The sequence below is a fragment of the Microcebus murinus genome, chromosome 2 (genome assembly GCF_040939455.1).
Source record: "Microcebus murinus isolate Inina chromosome 2, M.murinus_Inina_mat1.0, whole genome shotgun sequence".
Classification (NCBI taxonomy): Eukaryota; Metazoa; Chordata; class Mammalia; order Primates; family Cheirogaleidae; genus Microcebus; species Microcebus murinus.
The window spans coordinates 16,315,083-16,337,211 of NC_134105.1; the positions used below are offsets into that span (position 1 = coordinate 16,315,083).

At 53.3% G+C, this 22,129-nt stretch overlaps 2 protein-coding genes across 7 annotated transcripts in view; one reads left to right on the top strand and one right to left on the bottom strand.

The window, feature by feature from the left end:
- Positions 1-9,293, top strand: part of GRHL3 (grainyhead like transcription factor 3) — a 33,880-nt gene extending 24,587 nt beyond the window's left edge. Inside the window, exons 13-16 of the mRNA XM_012750861.3 lie at positions 749-837; positions 1,564-1,649; positions 4,133-4,197; positions 8,395-9,293. Of these exons, the coding sequence (XP_012606315.1) occupies positions 749-837; positions 1,564-1,649; positions 4,133-4,197; positions 8,395-8,509 (355 nt within the window). The 3' untranslated portion in view covers positions 8,510-9,293. The remainder of the gene's footprint in view (positions 1-748; positions 838-1,563; positions 1,650-4,132; positions 4,198-8,394) is intronic.
- A 4,622-nt stretch (positions 9,294-13,915) lies between these two features.
- STPG1 (sperm tail PG-rich repeat containing 1) overlaps positions 13,916-22,129 on the bottom strand; it is a 49,620-nt gene continuing 41,406 nt past the window's right edge. For 5 of the 6 annotated variants that reach the window (XM_075995112.1, XM_075995117.1, XM_012750705.2 and 2 more), the window contains 2 exons: positions 15,901-16,091; positions 13,916-14,080 (listed from right to left, as the gene is read on the bottom strand). In XM_075995112.1, the coding sequence (XP_075851227.1) occupies positions 14,004-14,080; positions 15,901-16,091 (268 nt within the window). In that variant the 3' untranslated portion in view covers positions 13,916-14,003. Of the gene's footprint in view, positions 14,081-15,900; positions 16,092-16,753; positions 16,821-22,129 lie in introns of those variants that run through there. The other variant, XM_075995107.1, reaches the window with a different exon arrangement.

A 22,129-nucleotide genomic window follows, 5' to 3' on the forward strand; every position in this document is an offset into this window, starting at 1 on the left:
CTTCCCCCAGCACGGGCCCACCAGACGCCCAGGAGGGGCCTAGGCAGGGTCTCTCGTCCTTCCCTCTGCCAGCCACGGCCCTAGTGCCCTAACAGACCCTTGGCCCCTCCGCCCACAAACCCCTCAGAGGAGGAAACAGCCTGGGGAGGGGCAGCCTGAGGGGCCCTTGTGCGCGGGGCGCGCTGTGTGGAGACCAGCGTCCCGCGATCACCTTCTCCCCGTGAACCTCGCGTCCCGGTCACGTGGTGCTCTCAGGCCAAACCCTGTCGCTCCTCGCCTCACAGCAGCCCTGGTGAGCAGGGGCAGTTGCTCTACTCGATGGACAGGGAAACTGAGGCTCAGAGAAGCGAAGCGCCTTCTAGTCACACAGCTGTTAAGTCACAACCGCAGGACTGGAACCCACATCTGTGTTCCTCCAAAACCCGCAGTGCTTCCTCCTCCCGCTGCCTCGCGCCCGACCAGATCCTCTCAGAGGAGAGCCATGTTGACTGATGACGGTCCACATCCACCGTGGCCCTCCACATGTCACACGCTGCCCCTCAGCCCCGCGCAGCTATGTGAGCTGTTGTTATCGCCCTGCCATCACCTCGTTCATAGATGGGGTCGCCGGCAGGCTAGGGACTCACCAGGTCACCAGCGAGAGTGAGGCGGGGCTGGGGCACCCGGGCAGCCCAGCTCCAGACCCGCTGCTTCACGCCGTGTCCGGGGCCCCAGGGTTCCTCACTGGCCCCTCTCTGCCGTCCCACAGGCCGTCACTGAAGCGCACCTGCTCGCCCTTCGCTGAGGAGTTCGAGCCGCTGTCCTCCAAGCAGGCCAAGGAGGACGACCTTCAGAGAGGTAGCAGAGCCCCCAGCCCCTGCCTCCCGTCCCAACCCGGGGAGGGCGCAAGGAGCTGCTTTGCTCTTTGGAGCTGGGTTTGGGCCAAGACTGGGGGTGGGGGCAACGCGGGCACCCCGCTGCTCGGGGAGACCACTGCATGGGCGGCCGGGCAGCGGGCGCAGGCACCAGGTTCACGGTGCTGGCAGGTCCCCACGCTTTCTCGAACACGGTGGGAGGGGGTGGGGCCAATGTCTGGCTTTCTAGCCTTGACCCTCTAAATCTGTGACTTCCTGGGGGAGGAGGGGACACACCCAAACCTCTGGGGCTGTAGCTGGCCATCAGGGAAGAACCAACCGGGAGCAGAGATCAAGGGCTTCCGGCAGCTGTGCATTGAGCTTTGCACTTGCACTTGGCGTCTCCAAATATCGTCATTAAGTCCCACAACAACTCTGTGAAATAGGGGGCAGCACCCTCATTTTACGCATAAATAAAATGAGGCTCCATGATGTTTAAATCACTTTTTCAAGGTCATCCACTGGCAGGCAGTGGAGTGCGGGGAGTCACAGGCCCCAAATCAGCACTAAGAGGGTGTGTGGGGACCCGCAGAGCCGGGGGACTGCCTCCCAGCTGGGCACAGACCTCAGCAGGAGTTGATCTTGAATGAAAGTAGTATCTTTAGACTCCCCGGTCCCTGAGACGTTCCCGGGCCTGTTATCCTCCTCACGGCCGCGCTCTGCTTTTCAGTCCTGTTGTACGTGCGGCGGGAGACTGAGGAAGTGTTTGACGCCCTCATGCTGAAGACCCCGGACCTGAAGGGGCTCAGGAACGCGGTAAGCTGCCTTCCGGGCCCTGCCTGCCCTGGCCGAGCCCCCTGCGCTCCCCGCTCCTCACCACGCAGTTCTCAGTTCCCACAGGAAGGAATCTTGGCTTGCTGGTGGCCTACCTGTCCCCCGCCCCGCTTAGGGGGCTGGGGGGCCCTGCTGGTGGGGGTGTGCCGCTGCGATGCTATCTGCCAGCAGAACCCTGGCTCCACCCTGGAGTCGCACACACCATAAATCCTCCTTAATCTGATAGCTGCTGTCTGACAGGCCAGGGCTTTTTGTTGGCTTTGCAAACCTGTTTCAGTTTTAATGGGAATGAAACCCAAAAGGCTGGGCCCCAGAAACACTCTTTTTCTTTCCCAGGGGGCCTCATTCCTCCTGCTTGTGGTTGGCTGGGGGGCACCGGCTGGGGTGGCTGAAGGCGGTGACCAGGCAAGGAAGCCTTCCCCAACCCCCCAGACCGCCAGAGAGCGGGTGAAACAGCCCAGCCCCGAACGAAACCCACAGCCAGCTTTGTGGCTCAGCCGAAAACTGAGCAAACAGCCTCCACCAGGCCTGGCTGTGCTCGGAGGCCGAACTGCTCGGAAAGGCCAGCTGGTGCCAAGAGCTCAGGCTGGAGGAGGGAAAATGAATCAAACAATCACATTATCTACCTTTGGCTGAAGACCCACTACGTGCCAGGCGTTTGGCCAGGCACACTGCACTTGCTGCCTCATCATATTCTAACAACCCTGAAAAGTGGGTGCCGTTAATCTCTCCTCATTTCCCACAAAAGCACCTCCGAGAGGGCAGGTGACTTGCCAGAGTTCTTGGCTTAAAGTGACAGAGCTGGGATCTCAGCCCGAGCTCTCTCCATCTGCTGTGCTGTCCTGTCCTCTTTACCTGGCATCAGCCCTGCCTGGCATCAGCCCCAGGACATTGGGCCACAAAAGGCCATTAATGTCACTTGAATATAGACTCAGAATCTTTGGGTTGGACAGTACGTTAAAGGGTCAGCTCCCCATCTGGTGCCTGAGCTCTCTCTCTAAAAGCTCTTCCAAGTGGGTGCCCACTCTTGATTTTTATACTTCCTGGGATGGAGAGCTCACTACCTTGCAGGGCAGCCCATGCTGTCTTTGCACAATCTGTTCAACTTATGGTTAGAAAGTTCCCAAGTTCTTCCTTAGACTGACTTAAGATCTTCCTGGTTGCTTGCAGCCACATGACCATTAAAATAAGTAGTAGTCTAAGAGCTCTTCCTGCCTGGAGGGATCTGCGTCAAGCCAGAGAATAACTGAGAGGTTGAACCTGATCCTCTTCCTAAAAGGCCCAGAGAGGACCACTTCCCCCTGAAACCGATAGCCTGAGGTTCGCTGCAGCTTCAAGGCAGCCAGTCCTACTGGACACTAACATGGTGCTGAGCTCTCGCCCTGGGACGGGCACGGGGGCTGAGCCCTTTACATAATCATCTCCGTTCGTGTGCAGAGCCACCCTGTGTGTACAAGCCATTACTATGCTCCCATTTTACAAATGAGGAAACTGCGGCTCAGAGAAGTAACCTCTTCAAAGTTCTGCACCTCCAGGAGGTACAGCTGGGACCAGACTGGATCCATCTGCCCCGGAGGACACTCCAGCAGCTCTGGGGAGAAGAGGGCAGGCTCTGGCTGTGGGAGCTCGGGCGGGCCACTCAACAAGCCTCTGAGCTGCCGTCTTGCCATCGCAGAATGAGCCCCCATGTTCTGGGATGCGACTGAGTCAGTTGACCTGGGGTCTAGGCCTCGGGTGCGTGGCTTATCGTCTTCGAGCTTGGCATGCTCACCCATCAAATGAGGTTAACAATTCCTGCCTTGGGCTACAACCCTCGTCATAGCAGGGCAAGAAGTATCCCCACTGCTCCGTTCCTAAAACAGTGACAACCCCTTACTCAGGGCTCAGTACCTGCCAGGAGCTGTCCTAAGTGTTTTACGCAGATCAATTCACTTAATTCTTCTAGAACCCTGTGAGGTAGGCATGATTACTGTCTGCACATGTGGTTTGCACAAAGCCACCTAGCTGGTGGCACCTTTAGCACTAGAACAATCCAGATGTCTGACAATAGGCAGAATGTGGAAAATGGTAGATGCTTTTTTTTTTTTTTTTGAGATTGACAATTGCAGAGAGGTAGATGCTTTTTAGGGTATTTTTCAGCCATGAAAAATGCTCTTTACCAAGTGTTTGTTGTGATATGGGAAGGCTTATTATATGATGATAAGTTTTAAATGTTACACAAAACTATCTATGTGGAATATAAAAGTATCTATACACGTGGCCAAAAGACGGGAAGGCGTACCCCCGACGTTAATGCGTTTGTCTCTGGGAAACAGGATTATGGATGACTGTAATTTTCTTCTTCATACTTTTCCATATATGGATATACTTTACTTTTATGATCAGGAAGTAAAAAGTGATGGCATAAAAGATGTGTAAATCCAGCTTGGACAGCAGGCAATGAATTCTCTCCTCTTCTCTTCCAGATCTCTGAGAAGTATGGGTTCCCTGAAGAGAATATTTACAAAGTCTACAAGAAATGCAAGCGGGGGTAAGTGCCCAGTTCACCCTTGCCCTTGCTGACTGCTCGGTGCAGAGGAACGTTTGTACTTGGCCTTCGTGGAGAGGCCGAGAGGTGTAGAGTCCCCCGGTTAGGCCAGGGCCCCACCTGCAGAAACGTTGATCACTACTGGGACAGTAGGCGTGGGAGAGGCAGAAGGGTCTTTATATGCAACCTCTTGGGGCAGAGGGGAAGTGCAGGGTCACGTGTCAGGAGACCCAGGTTCAAGTCCCAAGGCCACTGGAAAATTAAGCCGTTTGATTATGATGATAATGATTACAGGGGCTACTGTTCACTTGCCCATTTACCATGCCTTGATACTGGGCTAAGGGTATCCCATTTAACCCCCATGGCTGCACTAAGGTAGATACCACTGCACACATTTTACAGATGAGGACACTGAGTCCCAGAGGGGATAAGGAGCGCTCAGGGGCAGGAGGAGCGGGGCAGAGGCACAGGCAGAGAGGCCCAGCAAAGTTGCTACTGGCAAGTTAGGGGCAGGAGTGGCGTGGCTGCAATGAGTCAGGAAGGGAGTCGAGATTGGGAGCTGTTTGGGGGAGCCCTGTCTGAGATGCACCTCAGGCCTCCTCCACCTCCAGACTAGACGGGGCCAGAAGGAGTGAAGCCATACCCTGCCTGGCCGCCCACCACGGGCTCCTGGGGACCACAGCACCTTGGCCTTTGCTAGGAGCTAATGGCTGGGAGAGGGGGAGGGTCCCGTGGTCACTGCCCTGGTGAGGGCCCTGGTCAGAGCCAGTGAGCTGGGCCTCTGCAGCCCTTTGTGACTAGCTCACTTCACCAGCCTGGCATGGGGCCCCTGAACAGTGAGGAGTTGTCACTGTTGTTCCCAGCACAGAGGACCCAGGACAGGGCCCCGGAAATGTGCTCCTGGCCCCTCTGCCCACAGCTCAGGTCCGGTCCTCCTGCTCTGGACAGCCAGTCTCCACCTGCACTTACTAGTAGCCCCCAGAAGGTGCTCGGCCACTTGCCCCATGGCTGCGGTCTGCGGGTTTTCCTTCTTAGAGGACTGCTGAGCAGGACAGGTTTTGTCCTCAAGCTTGGCCCCACGTAGTCACAGACCCAGCCCTTTCTCCCTCCTCCTCCGTTCCCACCCAGCCTCCCATAGACGGTTGGGGGTGGGGGCAGTTGTCCGTCACTGCAGCTCCTGGGAAGGGATCCATTTAGTTTTAGTTGTAGACATGTCTAGAGTTTTCTGTGTGTCTTTTTTTCCAAGTTTCGGTTTCAAACTGGGGCTCACATGCTCTCTGGAGCGGAATCCACATCATGGCCAAGGGCAGGCTCTGCTCTGCCCAGACAAGCCCAGCCCGACTCCCCCCCACCCCACGCCCAGTGCCAGTGCCACACCCCCGACAGTCCCACCCCAGGCTGGGCCGAGAGGCCGAGAAGTGCTTTTGGATATGACTGGGGCCGGGGGCGGCGTTGCTTACAAGGATGTCCTCCCACCCCAGCCCCACTGGCTGAGTGGCAAGAGGCTTTCCCTTAAGCCCCAGCCAGCTACTAAGTCATAATTGTAATGCCTTCTATTTATGGAGCACTTCCCACATGCCGGGCACTGGGCTCAATATCTCCCAGGCATCATCTTACTGACCCTTAGAGCTGAGTGTCACATCTCTGTTCCTACAGATAAGGAAGTCGAGGTCCCGAGTAGTTACAAGGTCATGAGTTAGTAGCGGGCAGAAGGCGGCCTCTGTGCACATCCGCTACTTTATCTCGCTCCCTGCTTGTCCCCTAACCGCTAAGCAGTGTGCAAATAAAGGCTGCAGCCAGGCCCGCCCGTTTATTTGCCCAGTGCCATGGCCCACGGCATTGCTCACTGGCCACACCCCACACCCCCCCAAGGCCATGGAAACATCACCCCAGGGTTGTCTGAACGAGAATATTGCCCCAGACACCTCTTGGGAGAGGACAGGCCAGTCCTCATTCGAGGAGCAGGAAATTCTAACCAACAGCTGAGTTTATTTTCACAAAACCCCCCTGAAAGTCCTCCAGACACTGATAGATACAAGCAGCTTTACAAGCACACTGAGTGCTTGAAAGATTAACAAATACCTGTTGTTGCTGGCAGCTGGCCAGAGGCTCAGTGCAGCGCAGGGCAGAGGGTAGCTAGACGCTGGGAAGTAACAGCGGCTCCTGACGAGCCCCTGCCTCTCAGGGCCCAGCTGTCGTTGACCTCCGAGGGGAGGGCTCTGTGGGCCTGTCCAGGATCCCTGTGCGCAGGTGTGAGCTCGGGCCAGCGCGAGCCCCGCTGGGGAGTGTGAGGGTCCAGCTTTCAAGCTGGTGCACGCAAGGCGTTTTCACAGTGCGGGGGACCTCAAAGCACCCAGTGCGCGCAGCCATAGGACACGCTGACAAAGCGCCCACCCTCTACCCTGTCCTCGTCTCCTCTGGTCTGTTCCCTTCCTCCAGCCCCCAGACAAAGATCCCTCTGGGAAACGAAGGAGCTCCAGACAGGACCCGCGAAGGGGGTCCTATACTCAAACCCGGGCAGTCAGCACCCAGGCCTCTGGGAGCCTGAGCCGGGACCTTCCCTGAAAGCAGCAGCTGCCCGGCTGACACAGAGGGACGAAGGCCGTGGGCGTCAGGGTCAGCGCTGCGTCCACTGCCTCCCTTGTGGGGTCCTCATGAAAGCAGACCCCTGCCACTGCTGCCCCACTTGAAATAGTCCCGCCCTGTCTGAGCTGTCCCCAGCCTGTGTTTTGCCTTCCTTATATTTGCCACTTCCTAACTTATATTTATAGGGCTTTTTTTCCTTATAAAAATGGTACAATGGAAAGAGGCAAAGGTCTAGATTCAAATCCCAGCTCTGCCATCTATTAACTGTGTGACCTTGAACAAGTGACTTTGCTTCTTTGAACCTCAGCTTCCCCGTCTATGAACAGGAGTAATATGGTTATAAGGATTCATTCTCCCAGTCCCTGCTAGATTCTAAACTCCTGGAGAACAGGATCAGGTCTAATTCATCTCTATGTGGTCCTTGTTTTTGGAGCAAGGCCCTGCACAGGGAAAGGCCTCAGCAAATGCTCGGGGGTGGCTGGGGGGTGTGGAGGACAGGTGGTCAGATAGACAGTGGATGGGTGGGTAGGCTAGTGGATATACTCAACTCCATCAAAGCTCAGGAGACTTAGCAGAGAAGGGGCAAAGGGAAGCTGATGTGATCAGCTCAGGTCACACCAAGGTGTGGCCTTCATCAGGAGCAGCTCTGACAGGGCTGCCCTTTGGCATAAACTATGGTTTTGACCAACCCTACCAAGGACAACAGCTATGGAGGTTCTGTCTCTCTCAGGTTGGCCCAGGCCCTTTTCTAGGGAGTGTGGGGAGAGAGAGGACCAAGCCCCTCATGTCTATTGTACAATCCCCCTGAGATTTTGGCTTCATGGGGATGGAGCTGAGCAGAGACTCGTGTGATACCTGCCTCTGGCTCAGGCAGGCACACCTGAGTGACACATCCTAGCCTCTTGTTTTGTTTTGAGACAAAGTCTTACTCTGTTGCCCAGGCTAGAGTGCCTGCCGTGACATCGGCCTAGCTCACAGCAACCTCAAACTCCCGCCTCAGCCTCCCAAGTAGCTGGGACTCCAGGCATGTACCATCATGCCCGGCTAATTTTTTCTATATATTTTTAGCTGTCCAGGTAATTTCTTTCTATTTTTAGTAGAAACACGGTCTCGCTCTTGCTCAGGCTGGCCTCGAACTCTTGAGCTCAAATGACCCGCCCGCCTCAGCCTCCCAGAGTACTAGGATTACAGGTGTGAGCCACCGCCCCCAGCCCCTAGCCTCTTGTTGAACCTAAACCACTACACCTCCTGGACTTGAACTTACACTCCATGTCTGAAACCTCAACGTGGCTACTAAGGGAGTGCTTTGTCTATGGCAGATCCATGTATCAGTTGCTCAAAAGTGTCCACCCTCGGGAGAGAGGCAGTCGGCATAGTAGCTGTGGTGTGGTGGCCAGCAGGCCTGGGTTTGGCAACTAGGCATTGTGCCCTCCCCTGTGAAGGGGAGGGCACAATGTGCACTATGAATACCCACCTTGCAGGGTTGTTTTGAGGATCGAAGTTTATGATGTGCCTGAAACGTTGCAGGCACCCCCTTGATTTAACCATTGCCATCATCCTTTTAAAAGCAAGAGGGCCTGCCATATTCCAATTGCATCTCCTCTTATCTTCCAGAATCTTAGTCAACATGGACAACAACATCATTCAGCATTACAGCAACCACGTCGCCTTCCTACTGGACATGGGAGAGATGGACGGCAAGATTCAGATCATCCTTAAGGAGCTGTAAGGCCCAAGCATCCAAGCCCACGGCCCCTTGGTATGGGCTCCCTGCAGGGCCCAGCTGGGAAGTGGGCCACACACAACCTGTCCACATGCCTCAGTGCTGTTACTTGAATGCCTTTCCTGGGGGAAGAGGCCCTAGAGTCACAAACCCGCAGATCTCGGGCCGAGGAAGAGACCTTGGAGGTTCCCTGATCTGAACCCCCACTGCACGCTTGAATCTGCTCCTGAACTTCCTGCCAGTGCCTGCCCCTGCCAGCCGGTGCCATCCTGATTTCCCGCAGGCTGCTGTTCAGACGGCGGAGGCACGCCCTCCCTCCCGCGTGCGACGCCAGCTGGCTGGACTCTGGTCCGGCCCCCACTCTGCATCTTCCATTAACTTCAGACCAAGGATTTCTCACCCTTTGGTCAGTTAACGTGAAAACTCTTGATTTTCAGTGCAAGTGACTTGTGAAAGAAACTATAGTGGAAACTGCCTCTTTTTCACAGACTTCCTCAATGCACCATGTAAATAACAGAGCTGATTGGAACAAATGACTGCTGTGTAGACGCTGCCTTGCCACTCACTGTTGTACACATTTCTTATTTACAATTTTCACTTGTTATATATATATATAAATATGTATTGTATATATATATGCAACATTTTATATTTTTCATGGATACATTTTTATCATTTCAAAAAATGTGTATTTCACATTTCTTGGACTATTTTTTTTAGCTGTTATTCAGTTACGCATTTTGTATACTCATGGTATTTAGTAATAAAAGTCTACCCATGTATTACTTCACATGCTGCACACGCGCCTTTCCTGAGAAGCTTCTGGGAAGGGGATCCGGAGGCTCTCCTCATTCTCTGTTCGCCACAGCTCCGTGCTGGGCACGGTTGCCCCGGACTTGAAGGTGATGAAAGAGCAGAGCACTTGTGGAACAGAAGTGCCCGCTCTGGAAGGCAGCAGAATCCCGATGCCCAGATCTTTGTCTTTGAATGCTATGACTCCAGGATCACTGACCCTGGAGATAGAGTCCTGGGAAGGGCCCGGAATGAGCTTGCTGAGGGCCTGACCGCCGGGCCAGCAGGCAGAGCCCAGGGCTGGGGCCATGTGACTTGAGCCTCATTAGCTCTGCCCCTACTCTCTAGCCTAAGTCACTTTCTCTGGAGCCGGCTCCACCAGCTTACAAAGCACTTGCGTGTCTCTCTTCCCAACTCTGCAGCTGGTGACAATGGCAATCAGCCACCATGGCAACCAGAAATTGACAGGTGCTACAAATCAAACCTTTATTTCCCCTAGAGAACGAATCACAAATCGGGGCTTGCCTTTTTTTTTTTCTTTTTTTGAAAGGACCGACTTACCAACATACTGCTACCTCTAGTCCTCAGCTGTTTTGGCTACAAAGTGCAGGACGTTGTCTAGATTGGTTGGTTGTAACTGTCACCTTAGAGCCTCAGGGTTCACTGGTGGGTCTCAAGGCTACCACGATGTTGAAAAGGGGATGGCTGGCAGACCCCCAAGTGTCTTCCCTGACTTCAAGCAGCAGCTCTGATTTCCTCCACTTAAATATCAGGGTTTCCTATGGTCGTTTGTCTGAATAAAACTTTTTTTAAAGTTTGAAAACTATGGATGCCCCTAAGAACCTCCCAACTCTTGACAGAATCTATGGTCCTAATTCCCAAGCTCCTGCCTAGAGTCAGGGCTGGGATTGGGGGCAGGCAGGCGAGTCACTAGCCTCAGGCACAAAAATTAAGGGTTGCCAAAGAGTTCCATAATCAAGATAAATAATAGTTCAGTGCAATATTTTTTTATTAAGGCAAAAACTCCACATTGAATAAAATATCAAAAATTTAAAGACAAGATCAATATTACTGATGTCTCCTTTTGCCTCAGCCTCCAACATGGCTTGTCCGGCACTGCTGGAGGGACCCTGCAGAGCATCCAGAGTTGCTCTGCCCGGCCCAGGCCTCATTGCTGCTGTGACACCACCTTCCACGCCAGAGCAAGGTGATGTGGGAAGGTAAATGTCAGAGGAGCGCAGAGCAACAGCACAGCACCCGGCGCCCTGCAGGTGCTCAGCATGTGTCAATCCTGCCTCCTGCGCTTCCTGCCCAGCTTCCGTCCTGGAGCCAGCTGGGAAGCTGGAAGTTGTGCTTCTCAGCCTTGACTGCCCATTGGAATCACCCTGGCAGCTTACACCCCTTCTGCCCCACCCTCGTGACCACTGCGCAAACCCCAGGCTGGTCTCGAACTCCCAGCCTCAAGCAGTCCTCCTGCCTCTGCCTCCCAGAGTGCTGGGATTATAAGGCGGGAGCCACCGTGCCCAGCCAGAGAAAGGTGGGTATGGGTACTTTTTAAAGTCCCCCAGGTGAATACAGTATGCAGTCAAGGCTCTAAGGAGGCCACAATTGCACAGGCCTTGAAACCTTTGTGCACGCAGTGTCCAGCTGCCCAGTGCACAGGAGGACTCACAGGAGTCAGCGCCACGCCTGGTGTGCAGCTCAGGGAACTCCTGCCCCGCACACCTGCACAGCACAGCCTCCAGCAAAGCCACATTTCTTCCCCCCTCCACCACATAAAGAGACAAAGGTTGTGATGTCTAGAAAAGCCACTTGGACCCCAAGGAGAGCCCCGCCAGCCTTGAGGAAATTCAGCCTAGCCCTTACAGAAAGTCCGAGAGAAAAGGGCAGCTCCTAAGCCTGGCAGCTGCCATCCAAGATTACCTTTTACCAAAGAGTGAGAAGGTGAAAGGAGTAAAGGTAAGTAAAGGCTTTTCCAAACAGGTGGTTGCTTTAGAAAGCTAGCTGCTGGCTCGTGGGGAGAACACCACCTGCCTGCAGGGAGCTTTCCCCAAGCAGACATACAGCTAATGAGTGAGGTCAGAAAAGGGCAGATGAGGAAGGCAGGAGGGAGGGAATGAATGAGTGAGTGAATCAGGGAAGGAGGGGAGGGAGGGAAGGAAAAATAAGTGAACAAGCAGATGGATGAACAACTGAACGACCAGATGAAGAGCTGAACGTTAAGAGCATCGATGAGACCCTTGCTACTCCTCCAAGTGTGGCCCATGGACCAGAGCGTGGGCATCACCTGGGAGCATGTTAGAGACACAGACTCTCAGGCCCCTCCCCCACCCATTGAGTCTGCATTTTAATAAGATATCCAAGTGAGTTGCATGCACATGAAAATTTGGGAAATACTTTATCAAATTATCGGTGTCTCCTAACCCTAGCTAGTTATACTACAATCACACCAAATCTTTAATAAAGATAGCAATGCCTGGACCTTACCTGGGATCAATTAAATCAGAGCTCTGGGGGTGGGATCTCGTCATGCTATCTCCCTAACGTGACCTGAGGCGATCACAATGTCTAGCCAGGGTTGAGAATCCCCGGGCTGGACAGAACTGTGAGCAGCCTGTGACATCTTAAGAGCCGCTGGGTATGATCAAGGCAGACCACCTGGGCTCAGAGCCTCAGCTGAGCCATATTGTCCACGGAATGTGGACCTGACTGGCCAAGAGCAGCCCTGTTCTGCTCTCTCAGATCCCCCCTTCTTTTTTTTTTTTTTTTTTTTTTTTTATTTTTTTTTTTATTTTTTTTTTATCTAGTCCATGCAGATGCATGATCCCCCCTTCTTGACCCCACCTGGAGGGGGCTGCTTCTGAGACAGTCTGTATTGGCGAAGCCTGTTGCTGTCGTCCAATGCATTAGCACCAGCCCCTGCCCAGCGTGACCCCAGGCCAGCTTCTTCTAGCCCAGTGGCTCTTAAGATCACTAAGGGGACTCAGGGTCAGAGGGGTCTAAACACCAAGGCCTCGGGATCTGGCCCTGTAGTCAAGAATCTGGGCCCACACAAAGATACAGCCAGCCTTGAAGGGTCTTCCAGAACTTCTAGCACTGAGAGGGACAACTGATGGCCTGCAAAAAAATTTCCTTTTGCCCAAACAAAAATTTTAAATGGAAATGTAGTTGTCAACATCTAAAATCAAGAGCTTTCATGTTTTAAAGATTTTCCAGATTCTACTGAAAAATCTGTATGTCTGGCAACAAGGAGCCAGAGCTGTGCTGGAAGCCCCTGGCCGCAGCCGGCAGCAGCTGCAGTCCAGACTCACAGTGCACTGCCCGCCCAGCTCCTGGAAGCCTTTGACCTTACAGGCCCTGAATTCCAACCAGCCCTTCCTTTGGAGGAGAAGCTACAGCCCCAGCAGACAGAAGCACGAGCTGTCTCTGCCTTCAAGTCCAGAACTCCGCACACTGTTCCAGGCAGCTTCTCGTTCCAAAGCCCTTGCGGGAATTAAAGTTCACAAAAAGGCCAGCTTTTGTGAGAAGCAAGAATGCTGTTTAATTGTGATGCCTCCTTCTTCTTCCGTCTCCCTCACCACCCTCCCCAAAGGGAGAGCCAGTCTGTGGCCAGTCCCCTGGGAAGGACTGGGCTGTGACATCCTGAGAGAAGTAAAAGAGAGAGCCCAGGGGAGGGGAGAAGCACCAGAGGCTCCACTTACAAAAGCACAGATGACATCACTGTTTGGGGAAGCTGGGGCATGGTGGGGGGGAGAGGATGGAGGGGGACCGAGGGGTCAGAGGTCAGTTCTATTCCTTCTTGGTTCTTTGGGAATCTCTTCCTCTTGCTCAGGGTAAAGGATTTGGCAGGCCAGAAAAGATGCGTTAAAGATTGTGTCACACTTGGTCAATAAGTCTTTTTCTGACACTGGGGCAGGAGGTCAGGGAGGGACGGAGGCCAGGCTGGGAAGGGGAAAGGTCGGGGGAAGTGCGAGCCTGCAGGGGCGGGGCACAGCGTGGCCTCCCTGCTCCTCTTCCAAGCTCTGGCTCTAGCAGGGTCCTGGTCGTATGTGCTGCCCAACGCCAGGCCAGTAAACTGATGTGGCCCACCTCTCTGGAAGCAGGGAATGGGTAAAAAGTGACCATGGTGACCGGTTTCCATGTTCTTCCTGATGGTGACACGCCAAGGATTAGCAGGGGACGAGAGGCCCAAGCAACCCCTTCATGTCTCTGTCACAGGTACCTCCGAGCCGTCCTGTTTCCTGGACTCAAGGAGGCATCTGGAAGTCGGGGCCAGAGGGATGGGACTGTGCCTGGGCCCCTGTGTACGCTGTCCACTTCACGGGCACACCCCGGGCCCCAGAGCTCCAGCTCAGCGTCAGGCTTCTGGGCTGGATTGGCCTTGGCCCGTCACCGTGGGCTGTTCTCGGAGGCTGCACTTCAGGAGCCCCTGTGTCTGTGGAGGGGGTTGTCCAGAAGGCAGCCTGGGAGTGGGGCCTCTGTCCCCTCCTCCTGTCTGCTCAGGAAACTGCTGGAGTCGGGGGTGGCTGCCATCTGCAGGGGAGCTCTGACAAGGACAGTGGCAGCGGTGGCTCCAGCACCAGGTGGCAGGTGTGGCACAGTGGCCCAGCCGTCAGCTCACAGGCAGTCCACACTCTCCTAAGGAACGTCCCGGGGAAGCTGGGTGGGATGGGCTGGGGGCCCGGGTACCCCTGAGCTGTGTGATGCACTACAACACTGGGATCCATTTGTTGTCCTCGTTGTAGAGGAAGGACTGCTTTCCCGGGAACTCTGGCTTGTACGTGGCTGTGGGGAGAGAGAGCGCATTAAGAGAGGAAGGGCATGGCTGGAGTCACCGACGTTCTGCCTCAGAGCGGAAAAGGCCAGGGCAGCCCTGTTGCAGCCGCTGTGTCTACTTGGGGTAGAGAGAGGAAGGGACTGGCTCAAGGTTATGCGGCTCTTCACTGGCTGAGGCAGGACCCGAACAAAATTAGCAAAACCATTTTCTATGAAGTTTGAAAAAAACATTGGTAAAGCAATATTCTTAAGAAAGCAAGGTGTTACCTTGGTGGGGTTTTGCTTTGATTTAGTTTAGAAATTTCCTGAAGAGCAAAAGCCATGACAATTACAGACACCATGACCAAGCAGGGCTTGAGAGCCAGAGCCCCAAGTGACCAGAAACCCTCACGTTGACACCGACTCGGTTCATGGGGTCCTGCGCACGTCCTCTCTGTCCAGGTACTCAGGAAGCTGCTGGGGGAGCCCCGGGCAGTCCAGGTATATCTGCGCCCACTGAGCCAAAGAGGCAGATGCCCGCATACACATGTGCCCGGGAGGCCCCCCAGGGAAACCCATCTTGGGGTGGGTGATCAGAGCAGCAGTAGCTGCCTGCGCCTGTGTGCCGGATGCCTGGTACCATGTGCGGCATCGAGAAGGCTTTCAGACAAAGCTCTTAGAAGATGGGGCCAAACAGGGTTGGACTAGGATCCTGCCTATCCCTGGCCTCCTGGAGCTCACCATTGTACAGAAAATTTGCACATTTGCTGTTTGAGTTCTCTTGGACTGACCAGATAACCCCAGGTCAACCTCTGCAGTTTGCTGGTTCGATTATCGTACATCTGAAGGCCCAGGCTTTGAGAATGACTTTCTCTCTGTGCATTCTACCGTACATGAGTCTCACCTGTGCGTGTGGAGGAGCAGGTGTCTCCCTACCAGACTGCAGCCTCTGGGGACAAGCACAGGGCCCAAGTCATCTCTGCTTCCCAGGGTGGGGACATCTCCACTGAAAGGGCGAGTCGGTGTAACTGACTCAGTGGCCCTCACAGCTCTGCCTTCTTCCTCCCGTGCCACCTGCCACACCTGTCAGTCCCAATGCCACCAGCTCTGGCCATGTCAGGGAGCGGTATTAACTAAAGGGCTCTATAGAGAGCTACAAATAGGCCAGGAAGCACAGAGACCACCCATCGGAGTGAGCAAGTCCCTTACGACACCAGCTCGCAGGTGGATCCCAGATTAACAGGGATCACTACTTAGGCTCCCCTGTAAGGAGTGCAGCTAGATGGCTTAGAAGAGCCACTCCATCCATCAGTCTCTGGTTTGTCTCATAGTGAACAAGGCACAAAGAGGAGAACACCTGGCACTCTGCCTGCCACTAAGTCACTGTGGGTCTGGGGCCAACCTGCTCTCCAGGCCTTCCCTGTCTGTAACATGATTTGGCCACACTAAGCCAGTGGTTTCAATGTTTTTAAGAGCAAGAACTTTTCTGACAATCTGACAAGGCAATGACTATGGCCCCTTGTCCCTGAATGGCCACATGCTCCAAATCTGCGTACAATTGCAGAGTCACAATCCCAAGAGCCCATCCTTGAGCCTCCTGGGTGTTCATGGTCCTCGGTTATGAATCCCTGGCCTGAATCATCTGTAAGGGCCCTTTTATCTTAAGAAACAAAACATTTTTATACTCTGAAAATGTGAGCTGATAACTCTTCTAAATCTACTCTCAGCCCTGTGACCTGTTTGGCAAACAACCTATAAATCAGTGGCATTTGACGGCCCAGGAATGACAAACAATTCCAATTCCATTTGGGTTTTACAATCATTACAATCATTTAAAACAATCCTCTGACCTGGGCCAGGCAGGCCTGGCTGGGACGGTGCTCCTGTCCACCGGCCGGTGTTGGACACAAACGATGCACTGGAGACGAAATGCTTGGGGGGGCCCTCGTAGTCCACGATCTCATACTGCCCAGGGCCCGGGAGAGGTGGCTTTGGGGGCAGAGACAGTGGCTGGGCAGAGAAGTTCAGGATGGGGTTTTTCCTTCAGAAAATATAAAATGGGAAGATGTCACTCAAGCAGTCTAGTGGGAAAGGTCAGTTTTTAGACACAGCCGAGGCCTGCACAGAGCTGAACTGTCTGCAAGAGGACTAGACATAACACCAGGAGGCCTAGGCCAAGCCCTAGCTCCACTGCCAGTGGGCCTGGGGGCCCTGGGCCTCAGTTTCCTCATCTGCACATGGCAATCATAATAGTACTGACCTTGCAGGCTTGTTGTAGGGTTAAGTGAGATGATACACCTAAAACATGCTACTCAGGACAGGGTCCAGCACATAGAGGGCTCAGTGTGCGTTGTTGTAGATGCTGTGGTGAGCTAATCAGGAATGGCAGGCAGCATTTATCTCATGTGCCGACTCTGATCACGGTAGAGCCTGGCTGCACTTCTGTGAAAAGAACTGAAGCCTCAAAGGGCACAATGGGAAGAGGCTTTGGTGATCCACTCGCCATGCCTGCCATGGCCAGGGGTAAGGAATAGGCATGCACACTCCAGGGATTTGCCAGCCCAAGACTCGCGGGTCTCTTGAGGCCATTCCAGCATTGCCTTTCCAGAATCCTACTAAATGTCCTCCTGGCAAGGCAGGAGCAGGAGTGGAGAAGCACCAGGTTGGACATCAAGATACCACTGCGTCAGACTTTCCACTTACATTTTGATTGTTTGTTTTCTGGTCTGGTCTGCCACCCTCTTCAGGAAAGGGAGTCTGTTTTTTATCTCTGGTATTGAGAGATTAAATGAAAGAGAATTTGAACTTGTACTCAAGTCCTAGCTCTGTCACTAATTCACTCTGGGCCTCAGTCTCCCCATCTGTAAAATGAAGGAGTTGGACAAGATGACCTCTGAGGTCCCTTCCATCTGTGACCTTTCATTAGGCCTTGATTCAAAGTTCCCTGGGTTGCCAGGGAGTTCTGGGTTATTACAGGAGCCATGCTGCTCTCCTGACCACACCACAGAAGGGCTGCCTTTTTCTGCCCCTCACTCAAGGCTTCTTCCCAAGGCCTCTCCCCAGAAGGGAAGGGAAGGTCCTCAGCACTGAACATCCAAGGGAACCTTCCCCCACCTGGAATCCAGCCCATCCACACAGATGGAGGGACCTGATCTGGCCACTGGGACGCTGCTGCCCTTTGGCCAACACCTTCTTAAACCCAAAGGGACTCAGAGATGTCTTACTCAACCACCTGAGCTTGCTAAAGAAGTGGGTGTCCAGAGAGACAAAGTAGCTCACCAAGGTCACAGAGCAAGTTCATGGGAATGCAGTGTAGCACTCGAGTCTCCGGTGCCTAGCAATCTGGAGAAAGCATGATGGCAGAGGGGCCAGGGTTTGAGAGTCACACATCTGAGTCTGAATTCCAGTCATACCACTTACTTGCTGCAAGGCCTCTGACAAGCCCTCCCCCCCACCTCTCTGTGCCTCAGTGTCAATGTATATAGCAAGGAGCAATGACACCCACTCTCGATGAGGGAGTTACGATGAATAGAGAAAAGGTATGTAAAACACCTAGCATAGCCCCAGCACACAGTAGGTGTGCAGTAAAAGTAGTTATTATTCTTACAGTGATCCCTGCAGCACCACCATGTACTGCTTGGTGGCAGGGGAGCAACTGAGCCTCAGGAAAGAGAGATTTAGGGGCCCACTCACACCAGAGTCACCCTGAGGCAGGGGACACTCCCATTGTCAGGAGGACGTTGAAAGCCATCGTAAATCTGCTGGAGGCTCACATCTTGTGATGGAGCAGCAGCTGGCTTGGATGCTTGCATTTAGAACAAAGGCACCCACAGGCAAGGGGGGACGCTGCCTCCCTTCTCCCGTCCAGTCTGCATGGAAGAACTGGTTACAGCGCGTGATCAGCAGCCTCTCCCCTTGTAAATGTAATGAAAGCTAGCTTCTCCTTGTTCTGGCTTGTGGCTCCCCCTTCAAAACACCCCTAGACATTTGATGAGTGTGTGACTGGCAGCGTAAACAGACAGGCTTGATTCCTGGAAATCAGAGCTGGAATAAGTCAACCATGTATGAGGTCACCCTGTCATTGGTCTGGGGCGCCCCAAGCCCAAGATTCCCACCCCACTCTGAGAAGACCATGAGGTGTCTGCTTTCCTAGCCAGGGACTGCCTGCAGGAGGCAGGAGCATGCTGAGTTGACGTCTCACCAATGTTCTCAGCAAGAATGACTTAGAGAGGTCCCTCATCTTCCACACCCTCGATGCGCCCAGGAGAGGCTTGGAACCTTCAGCCCAGTTCTGTGGGTCTTTAGTGAGCACCAGCCATGTGTGCAGCTCTGTGCCAGGCATGCCTGGGAATCCAGAGTGTTCTGTGCTAAGATACAGACCTCAATGCCCTTGAGGGCTTGACAATCTACTGCTAGCCACAATCATGACTGGGGACAATTTAAGGCTTAGCACTAAGAGCTGGGTTTGAATCTCCACTTCCCCACCCACCAGCTGTATGTCCTTACGAGAGGCTCTTAACCTCCCTAGGCCTCAGTTTCTTCATCTGTAAAATGGTGGATAAAAATACCTGCCACCAGGACTGTTAGGAAGTTAACTAGTGCTTCACTTGTAATATTTTTTTAACATGAAATCTGTTAGAATAGGTAAAAATTCTGTGCACTGAGGGCACAGAAAGAGACAGACAGACAGATAAATTCCAACAGGATGAATCCAGAAATCTAGCCTAGAAGAGGGAACATTTACCCTGAAAAGTAAGTGGAAAATCTTCAGGTGCGGAAGGTGGGAAGGGCATTTCCAGCAGAGGGAATGGCGGGGCAAAAGCATGGAATCAGGAAAAGCTGTGGCCTCCAGGGTAGGAATTAGGACGTAGGGAGACAGAGGCTGAGCCACCTAGACTGCCTGCAAGCCTCCACCCACCCGTGATTTCCGGGTTGTTCGCTTAGTTCCAACCACCCCCCTTACAGACCCTGATGAGTTAAAGGCAAAGCTCTACTACGGCCTCACAGTCCAGCTTCATCTCCTCTGCACCCCTGCTCCCATTTTACCTTCCAGAAACACCCAACACTGTTCAGTGACTCCATGCCTTTACCTGTGCTGTTCCCTAGATCAGGAAAACTGACTTCCCCTACAAACTCTGATTCATTATTCACATTCCCACCTCCTTCAGAGAAACTTCTCTCCCCACCCACACCCCCACCCTGCCACCCCCACTTGACTGCCTCATATGTTCCCAGTATGTGGCTTGAGAGAGGAGCATGGGTTTTGGAAGTAGATGGACCTGGATTCCAATCCCAGCTCCACCACTTCTGCCAGTCTGCCCTTCACTGCAAACTACCCACGGCTGGGAGAGTTGGAAGGAGGACACCAGATGGTCTCTGTGAGAGCTCTCAGCTCAGCGTGTCTGGCCCCTCGTACATGCTGGCTGTTCTTCTTTTCCCTGCACTTAACACATTAGGTTCTCCATGGTTTTTACTTGCCTGGCTCTTTAAGGGGGGAATTATGTTTTATTCAGCTTTGTAGCCCCCAGCCCTATTCCGGGGACATTTGCTTAACTGTAGAGAAAAGCAGAGTAGTTGAAGCAAGAAAGGGGTCCTAGGCGTCTGAGGCCCACCCGACAGTTTATCCTCACCCAGGGCAGGTCCCTCCATGCAGAGGTGGGGCTGGCGAATCACAAATGTCAGGCCAGATCAAACCCAGGGCAGCCCACAGTGCATTGTGACCGGGCCTTTTATTAGCCTCATTGCTCAGTTATAAAAGCCAACCTGGTCCTGCCCCGTGGAAAGAAAACATCTATCAAAGGCTCTGAGTTGGCCACAACTGGATTAAGTGTGTTTGCAGCTTCCAATGTGAGCTGTTTGCAAATCGCCCAAGAATAATGAATGTCTTAGAGGACTCAGCAGGTCACCTGGGGAAGGCATCCGAGACCCTTGGGACACTCCCAGGCACAGATTCACTCTGCCTCAGGGATTCCCAGGGTCGGGAGGGATAAAGGGGCAATTTTTCTCATCATTAAAGGGCAGCCGATTGCCTCTGGGGTGGAATGCAGTATCTATTTAACAGGGTAGCGGTGACAGATTACAGCCGCTTGGGAAGAAGCATCCCATATCTAATTGAAAATCCCAGGGAAACTTAAGGTGGGTCCAGCGTAATTACCCAAATTGGAGCAGGGCCAACAGGGCTTGAGTCTTCAGCTCTGGTGTGACAGGACAGCATGTCTGTGCAAATCCAGTGGCTTAAAAACTCCAGGAAGTAGACCAAGGGTTAGGAAGATGTCTCTGAGTGGCGAGCCTGCGTTGGAAGGCAGCACTAGGAGGAACTATTTTGATCTCCAAAAACCCTTCCCCTGACTCACCCTAATTCACTGAGTCACCACAGTGACGAATATTGAAGACCTCAAGAAGTGAAACCTTGGCTGACACTTCACTTCGCTTCTAAAGACACTCTAGAAGCTGATAAATCCTCTTAGCTTTTGAGTCAGCAAGGTGGCCATAGCAAAGGAACACCCTGTGACGTGTTCTGCAGCCAAGGAGCTCAGAAACGCCGGCGCTAACGCCAGGCCTGCCCTGCAGCAGCTGCCCGCGGGGCGCTCAAGAAACATCGGTGAACAGAGGAGCTGCTCACAGGCTTTGATAAGAATACAGGTTGCTAGGGAGTTATGTGGGTTACCTCCTTGTACCCTTACAAACGTATTTTGAGGTGTTGTCATCCCGATTCACCAAGGACAAATCTGAATTTCAGTTAAAGAGCCTCCCTTCCCCCAGGCGCACGGGGCGCACAGGAAGGTGGAAGCTCCACAGTGGCCTGACTTGGAGCCTGTGTTAGTTAACCCACTACCCGCGCTGCCTCTGTGGCCTCTCCAGGAGATGCGACAAGCACAGGAGATGCTGACCCACGGGTGGCCTCGTGAGTGCTTTGGTCACATCACCCATTCTCTCACCTCTGGGCTTCACGTGTGTTGGTCAGTAACACGGGACCAACAACTCCAGGGAGAATTCACACCTGCCCTGATTCTTCCTAAGTCCTAAGCAGAGCCAGAATACTATCTGTATAAGCTGTCACCCTGCCCAGGAACGGGAGCCAAGCGACTCCAACCCAAGACACATGAGGGCAGGTCTCCTATCATGTGGCACATGTGCAAAGCCTGGTGGCTCTGGCTGCGTGTGTTTTGGAAAGAGACAGGCAGTGGCGAGGCTCAGATTCTCCATCACTGTTCCTCGTAGCCCTGGAGCTAAAGAGGATTAGGTCTGATGTGGACAAGTCTCATGACAGTTACATGTAGATGGGGAAGACACAATGCAGATGTTCTCCAGGATCGAACACGGGCCCCTGCGTGGCTCCTGTCCCCTTCTTCCCTGCAGGGACACGGGAGTGAACAGAGCTGGAATCAGAGAGACTGGAGTTCAGGTACTCCCTCAATGCTCCGATACTCAGCTGTATTTTCTTTATATTACACCATTTCCCCCTACATTATTCAACAGAAACAGATGGATGCTTTTTTAGAAGAGTCCAAAGTACACCAGTGTTAGCTCCTTACTTTTTAAATGAAATTACAGATTTCTCTGCTTCATCCTTTCCATGTCAAGTTTAAAATATATAATTTTCACCATGGGTCCAGGCTGGCTCCACGGTCACTGCCCCCATGTGTGATCCTGAATGCCATAGCAAGCAAACCTGGGGTCATGGCGGGTCAGAAATGGAAAGATGCCCTCTCCCCTCCCCCATTCCTTTCACTCATGGAGAAATGAAGGCCCAGAGAGGGGCTGAGAGCAGCCCGAGACCACAGAGCCAGTTATACAAACATCCTGCTGGAGACTCTGGGGCACCATTCACTCATCTGGGTACACCTAAGTTTAGGAGGCACTGAGTTAACCATTTCATTTACTGCAGGCCTCCTCAGAACCTTTAACATGACTATGTGCACTGTGATGCACATAGGGCAGGGGGTTACTATGCAGTGCTTCCCAGACTTTATTAACTAAAGATCTTTTATGCATGATGCATCAACAGAGAGCTAGTGAGCCCCTGATGTCCCCAGACATGCACCACTGTGGCACTGCCCCTCTTGGAAAGACTGCCCC